The sequence below is a fragment of the Marmota flaviventris genome, chromosome 18 (genome assembly GCF_047511675.1).
Source record: "Marmota flaviventris isolate mMarFla1 chromosome 18, mMarFla1.hap1, whole genome shotgun sequence".
Classification (NCBI taxonomy): Eukaryota; Metazoa; Chordata; class Mammalia; order Rodentia; family Sciuridae; genus Marmota; species Marmota flaviventris.
This window is the reverse complement of record NC_092515.1, coordinates 10637942-10645542: the sequence shown is the minus strand read 5'-3', so window position 1 is coordinate 10645542 and position 7601 is coordinate 10637942. Positions and strand designations below refer to the sequence as shown.

Sequence of the window (7601 nt, the reverse complement as noted above, 5' to 3'; positions counted from 1 at the left end):
CTAGTTGCCTAGGCAACAACCTGGCTCGCTCCGCCCCGAGGCCCTTTTATAGTCTCAGCCCCGCCTTCCCGGTCGCTGGGTGGGCTGGGAGAGCCTGTCGAAAGTGCGGAGGCGAATCCCGAGGGCGGAGTGGACGCCTGGGGGCGCGGCTAGAGCTCGCGCAGGTTCTGCCGGGCGGGGCATCTACCTTCCTCTCCAGGTGTTTGGGTCGGCAGATTCATCTCTCGCCTTTGGAATTTTATTCTCCCGGTTTTAGGTCAGGTCTGTGAATACTTCTCACGGAATCATATTTATTTGAATATCGTAACTTACATTTTATGTAACGCTGCCAAGATACAGCTTTTGATGAAACTGCAATCTGCAAATGGAAAGCTAGAGACTATCAAGGGAGCATCTTCGTTTCCAGAGGATCCCTCCTGTCAGCGCCCGTCGCCTGTACGTACGCATACTCGGCGCAGCTCCCACTGCCTTTCCTTTCAGTGTCTTTATTTTCAGCGTCATCCCTTTATTCCCTCCTCATCAGTTGGCGGAGTCCTGCCAAACAGTTGTTTTGATAACTATCAGTTCCCCTCCTTTCCACATAACCTGGGCTCGTGACGAATGTACGGGAACCTGGACACAGTTACCTGTACCGAGGCGGGGCGGGGGGCGGGGGTGGCTCAGTTTCGCGCGTGCACGCTGCTCTTGGAGACGGCGTCCACCTCGCCCCGCCCCCCGTATTCTGCAGTTCCGGCTCTGCAGATTCGCTGCTCACGTTTCTTTTCCCCGTGGCTTTTTCTGCCCTTTGTTCCCTTTTTCACGTTGCCTGCAAAAACAATTCTTCCTGCAAATGGCCTAAATAGATTTCCTGACTTTCCGAGTGCTCGGCGGGGGTCCTCGGCCTTTAGCGAAAGTGCGACTGCGAATAGCAAAAGCACTCGGGGCTCGGCGGAGGCGCGCTTGGGCTCCCGGCGGCGACGACGACTACGACGACAAGGAGAGCGGGCGGAGGAGGCGCCTGAAGCAGCTGCGGAGCCCATGCCCCGGGACGGCGGGCGGACCCGGAGAGACGAGCCCGGGGCCCGGGGCATGTCCCCGGGGCCCCCGTGAGGAGGCGGCGGCGATGGAGATCCCGCCGCTGGAGGAGCAGCCCGGGCCCGGCGCGGACACCGACGCCGACGCCGAGGGGGCCCCCGCCGAGGCCGGGTCTCCGAGTCCCGCATCACCCCCGGCCGATGGGCGCCTCAAGACTGCGGCCAAGCGCGTTACGTTCCCGTCGGACGAGGATATCGTGTCCGGAGCGGTGGAGCCCAAAGACCCCTGGAGACACGGTAGCCACGGCGAGGGCGAGGGCGCGGGGGCGGGCTGGATGGGGACCGGCAGGCGGGAGAAGGCCGGGCACGGAGGTGGCGCTCGGTAAATTGTACCGAAGGTTGCCTTAAAGAGACCGAACTAGATTTCGAGATGAAGGTTGTTAGGGGCTGGCTGTTGGGTTGGAAAGTGGCAAGAATTGGGTTTCTGCCCCCTCCCACCTCGGGACGCCGAGGGTGAATGTTTTAGGATTGACCACGAAGAAATTAAAGAAAGTTTGGTTTGTTGATTTAGGAGACTGGGAGGGTGGTAACCGTTGAGCTCATAATTCCCCCCAGAGAAGGATAGGGCTTTCGGGGGAAGCAGAGTGGGTCAGCATCGGCCTGGAAGGGCAGTTGGAGGAATTTGATAGGCCCGTGGGGATGGCGAGAGATTAAGTCGTTGGTCGATAAGCATCGAGACAAGGGGTCCTCATGCTGATCACTTTCCTGGTTGAAAGGAGAAAGGAATAAACCCGGATTTTGGCTGCAGAGGAGCTGGTAAATCCTTCAGTTGGGGAAAGTGAATAGGGTGAACTCCAGGGCACTTGCCCAACAAGTTCCAGGCACTGGGGGGCGGGGATGGGGGCGCGGAATCCCGGGCAAAGAGCAGAGGTGGAGGTAAATTTCCTGGTGGGATGAATAGTCAGAGGCAGTGTTAGGAATTCAGAAGAAAAGCCACTGCATGTCACCTTCTCCTCCCCCCAAAAAGGGAAGCAGAGGATTGTTTGTCGTTCAGGAACAGAGGAAGCTGGGGCCTGGTCTAGAAGGATCTGGTTTTCCTTTTGGGAACGAGTTGGGGATGTTATGAAGTTAGGAGTTGGAATCACTCGTGAGTAGGCTTCGAGAGCATTGAAGTCTGGTGGCCTGTGGGGGTTAGGAGAGGGCCAGGTCCCTGGATGCTAGGAGAAGGTTGGGCTGAAAGGGCAGCTGGACACATACATTGGACCCACAGGGATGGGGACTTGGACAGCCCCTTTCAGCCTGCTTCTTCACTGGAGAAGTCAGTTTTACTGGGGTGTGGCCTGTGAAGAGAGGGACCTGACTGGCCTTGCTTCTGTAGACATTGGTCTGCTGGTCTGAGGAAAGGAGAGGCACTGTAGTCAGTCTGTGGGCATTGGAGGAATTGGTGGCTTTGATGTAGGGGTGGGACACTTGGTCACTGGAAACTGAACACACAGGGAGCCTGCCATAAATGCCAGTTTGTCTAGTTATTGTCAGAGATGATGGTTAATTTAAGACTCTTGGTGTTGAGACCCAGCCAAATTTTGGGCTCCAGACACCAGGGCTAGTGGAGCAGTGTGGGGTTGGAGGGCTTGGGAGCCTGGGACTGGGGGAAGGAGGAGTGAGAATGAGCCCTGGCTGTTGCATGATAGCCAGTCCAGGGAGTTCAGAGTGGGAAGGGAACGGCCTGGAGAGGAGAGCAGGATGGTTAAAGCAGAGGCTGTGGGGCAAATCCTGACCTTTCTGTGTGCCAGCTTCATGACTTCGGGGTGATTACCCAACTCTCATGAGCCTCACTTTTTCCATTTGGAATGTGGGCAGCAACACCTGTGGCGCAGGGTTTGGGAGAAGACAAGATGAGATCACATATGCAAAATGATTGTCCAGGCTAAGTCTTCCTGAAATTGCAGTTATTGTGGTGGTTGTCTTGTTTTTTGGTGTTACTGGTTTGTTCCTTGTGGCACCGGGGGCAGTGTTGGGGGGGTGGTAAAACCCAGAGCCTCACACATGCTAGGCAAGCATATAGTTGTTATTAATGCAACTTCTGCTTGCGTAGGTGCCAATAGAGTGGAGTTGGCTAGGGAGGGGCCTAGTTGAGGCTTCAGAAACTTCCAGGACATGTGTAAAGATGGCGGCAGATTTGTGGGCTGGAGGGTCGGTGAGGGCTCCTGGGAGTTGGACACGGGTGGGGATTATGCCTCTGGTCTGTAGGTTCTCAGAAAAGGTTCAGCTTTGAGGAAGCAGCTTTTCCTCTCTCAGCCTCCTTTTTCTTTCTCTGCAAATGGAGGTGCTAGCTGTGAAGATCAACTAGACAGTCCTTGGGAATTCCTGTCACATAAGTAGCAGCTGTTATCCAGGCAGCTTGGTGTTTGGTGTTTGTTTTCTCAATGGCAGGGTGGTTTTGTTTTGTTAGTTGTTTCCTTTTGATTTTTGGTGCTGGGAATTGAACCCAGAGATGCTTTACCACTGAGCTACATCCCAGTTCTTTTTTCTTTTCTTTCTTTTTTAACTTTTTGGTACTGGGGATTGAACCCAGGGGCACTCAACCACTGAGCCATGTCCCCAGCCTTTGTTTAAATATTTAGAGACAGGGTCTCACTGAGTTCCCTAGGAACTCACTAAGTTGCTGAGGCTGGCTTTGAACTCACCATCGCCTTACCTCAGCCTGCCTAACTGCTGGGATCACAAGCATGCGCCACCGTGTCCAGCTTCATCTTTTAAGAGAATTGGTGTGACTGACCTGGAACTTGTGAAACTCCAGCCTCAGCTGCCTGAGTTGCTGGGATTAAACGTGTACCCCCACCCCCCATGCCTGGCATCGTGAACAGTTTGGGAAAGGCAGAAGTTTGTGGGGAGGGATGAATGGGAATCTGAAGGGGGTCAGTTGGAGCCTGGCTGGGAGGGCTGGATGGGAGTGCTGATTGGCCTGCTCTGGGTAAGGCGGAGGTGGTGATGCCCTGCAGGAGGGAGTATCATTCCCAGAGCTTTAGAAAGGGTCTCACCCTCCAGGGGAGTTGGGTGGGTGGGTGGTGGAAAGGCGATGATATGATGGGGTGGAAGGATGGGCCCAAGCTGGCTGGAGAGAGGGCTGCAGGAGCTGGCCTGGCAGTGAAGGAGTTGTGTGAACTTGGACACTGGCAGGAGAGGGATCTTGGGAAGCTGGTGAGTTTGGACAGTGGAATTTGCAGGACACAAAAGTCAGAAGACCTGTCAACACCAAGGAGCAGGTGATAACCTCTGCCTGGGAGGACAGTGGGGTGTTGACTGGCTTGGGGCTGTAGGATGTGGGGTGCTTCCCCCGGGGTAGAGGAATTGTGGCACAGAGAGTTGGTCCAGGGCCCAGCTGAGAGGCCAGGGGACTCTGGTGGGGGTGGGGGCTGCAGGGAGGAGGGATCCCTCTGGGAACAGGAGTGGGAGGTTCCTTGGATTTGGTATCTGCACTCTGTGTGGCAGGGGTGTCATTTGAGCTCTGGGTCTGAAGGGAAGAGTGATGGATGAGTTCATGTGGGACCTGCTGGGTGGCATGACTCCACCCAAGGCCAGAGAGTGACAGTGGAGCTGGCAGGTCTGAACCGAGGGAGACTAGGCCATCCAGAGACTATTCTGCTTCTCCCTGGACTTGGAGCAGTTGCCTAAGCTGGGGGGTACAGGGGGTCCCAGGGTGGGGAGAAACCTCCAGCTGTGGTGGCAGAGGGCCAGGAACTGGGTGGGAACCTCTGGGTGTCTCTCTGAGGGTGTCTTGCAAGGGTCTGGGATGGGGGCTTTCTGAAAGTGAGATGACCCAGGGACTTGCCATGAGGGAGAGCCTCTGCCTATGGAGGCCCAACCCAAAGCCTCAGAGGGCCCTCCCAGGCCTCTGTCCCAGGGTTCCCCCTGCTGAGGACCTGCCTGTATTTTCCATCAGTGGCCGTCTGATGCCCCACCGCCACAAGGAAAAGAGAGCAGGTGCCGGGCCGAGCCACCGGGCAGATTGTACCGCGGGCGGTGGAGTTCCAGGTGGGCCTGGCTCTCTGACTCTTGCTGGGCATTGTGTTTCCTTACCTGTAAAACGGGGCCAGTGATCTGTGTCCGCAGACCACTCAGACGTCTGAGAGGCTGGGACAGCCCCAACCGCACGAGGCTGCGAGCCAGGAGAGGTGTGTATGGCTGGGTGGGGAAGCTTGGTGAGGAGGTGGGTAGAGATTGGGAGTGGAAGAGGCAGCTTCCGCACTGCTGGCTGGGCACGTGGCTGTCAGGGAGGGGACAACCAGCTGCACCCACCACAAGGGGCAGGCCCTGTGGTCCCAGTTTTTCTGAGGACCAAAGCTGACCTTGTGCCAGGAACCCTTCCAGACCTAACTGCAGGAGTGACCCGAGGCTTGGCTGGTGTCCCTGGTTGCAGCTGAGCGCAGCGTGGGGCTTGCAAGACAGGCGTTTGAGGAGAGCTGTGAGCGGAGCATGTGACACCAGCACAGTCCCGGCGTCTTGCCCCCACCCCAGCCCTGCCAACAACTCACTCCTGGTTCCCTGGCCAGCAGTCCAGGCGTGCATGGCAGGGTTGCCCACCAGGAGCATCTGGTGTGAAATAGTGGTGTCTGAATGGGAAGGAGGCCCAAACATGCCACCGTCTCCAGTCCTCTGAGTTTTAGGGGAGGAGAGGGTGGTGGGGGCAGTGTCCTTAAAAGTATATCCAAGGGAGTGGAAAGGCCACGTTGTTCTCGTTGAAACCTGTGCGGAACATTTAGTCCTTGAAACTGGTTTGACAGGTAGAAATGTGTCTGTCTGCAGAGGAAAGGACCTAGGTTAAAAGCCCAGGCTGGCTGGTGCAAGGGGGGGCATAGCTGGGGAGTGGGGCCGAGGGGGTGGCTTCAGTGCCATCTGGACCCATCACTGCCTCCTGCTGTAGGAGTGGGAAGTAGACTCTGCCACTGAGCAGCGTGACTCTGAGTGGCAGTTCTTTCTGGGCCTTGATTCTTCTGTCTGTGAGGAGCAGCTGGTGCAGGGGCCCCCAGAGTGGTGGGCTGAGGCGAGGAGCAGGGCCTGGGCCTTGCAGGACCAGCAGAGGCCGCCTTCCTCCTCCAGCCCCACCATGGCTGCCGCTGGGATCTGCTTCCTCCTCTGTGCACTTGGGCTCATCTCTCCCCGACACTGTCACCCTGCCAGCATCCCTCTTTCCCTCAGGCCCACCTAGATAGTGTGCCACCTGTTACAAACTGGGTGACCAATGGCCAGTTGCCCAGCCTCTTCTGAGTTCAAAGTAAATGGGCAGGTGTTGGTACTTAGCCTGAGAGGTCATCACGGCCTACAATTCCAGCCTGGACTCGGAGCCTGCTGATGGCTTTGGGCAAGTTTCTGCTGCTCCCTGAGCCTTCTTGTCCCCTGCAGTGTGGCCTCGCTGCCACTCCTCTGCCCTGTTGGGAAGCACGTTTGCTGGGCAGTTGGATTGGCACTGACCCCCTGGCATTTCAGACCTTGCCGATCTTGGTGCCCACATGCCCAGGCACCTGCCTATTCTTCCACTGCTGGCTCTTGATTTGAGTTTGCATGGAATCCCCACTTCAAGGGAAGACACCTTGTGTGGGTCACCTTGGTGACCCCAGATTGGTTTCCAGGATGAGTGTCAGAAAAATCAAGTTGTTTTTCCTCAGATCTAATGCCACATGGTGGTATTTGGGGAAAATTTTGAAGGTAGCTAATCCAGTTTGTGCCAGGACAAGGGCTGTTCTTCAGAGGTCTACAGACAGGCTTTGGCATTTATCCCGAGACCCCAGAAAGAGCATGCAAAGCTGGCCCTCTGCAGATAGCCATCTCGGAGAGGGAGCAGAAGCACGTGCATTTTTGTCTGTGGGAGCACGGGATGAGCTCCCTCTCCGCCTCCCCTGGCGCTGAGGGGATTAAGCACAGTGGCGCCATAGTCCCTGGGCTGGGCAGCTGAGCTGAAGCATGGGGGAGCAGGCTGGGATCTATTTTTTTTTCCAAAGGCTCCAGGCTGTTCTGACAGCTGGCTGCGCTGTCCTTGTGCTCTGGGCCCTAGATTAAGCTTATCCATTCCGCACACTGCATCCTGACTGTCGTCCAGCCACAGGGGTGGCTGGGATTGACCTCAGATTCATTTTGGAGCAGGTCAACAGGTGAGCACTGAAATGTCAAGATTTAAGGAAGCACAGGAGTCCAGCTGGGGAGGCAGCCTGCTGCAGCAGAGCCCGAGTTGGAATCCCTGTCTCAGGGTGACCGAAGTGGTCACCAGTTTTTGTCTTCCATGGACCAGGCATTGATTTAAGTGCCTTTGATATATTATTTCACTAAAATCCTACAACCGTCCCGGGAGGTAGGTGCTGTTCACCCCAATTTATAGATAAGCCACAGAAAAGTGAAGTAATTTATCTGAAGTCACAGAGCTGGCAGTGAGTGACCGAGTTGGGGTTCAGACCCAATCATCTGGCCCTGGAGCCTGTACCTGTGACCACATGGAGCTCAGGCACCATGCATTCAATTCAGCATGTTGTGTTGTTTCTTCATCTCTCGCCCATTCCTTTGTAAAGTGGAGATGACAATTCTGGTCACACTAAG

General features: G+C 56.0%; 1 protein-coding gene across 3 annotated transcripts in view; it reads left to right on the top strand.

Annotated features, from left to right (window-relative positions):
- The first annotated feature begins 267 nt into the window (after positions 1 to 267).
- Ppp1r37 (protein phosphatase 1 regulatory subunit 37) overlaps positions 268 to 7601 on the top strand; it is a 42034-nt gene continuing 34700 nt past the window's right edge. The window contains exons 1-2 of one of the 3 annotated variants that reach the window (XM_034637172.2): positions 274 to 435; positions 843 to 1310. In XM_034637172.2, the coding sequence (XP_034493063.1) occupies positions 1103 to 1310 (208 nt within the window). In that variant the 5' untranslated portion in view covers positions 274 to 435; positions 843 to 1102. Of the gene's footprint in view, positions 1311 to 7601 lie in introns of all 3 variants that reach the window. The other 2 variants (XM_027945814.3, XM_027945813.3) reach the window with 2 other exon arrangements.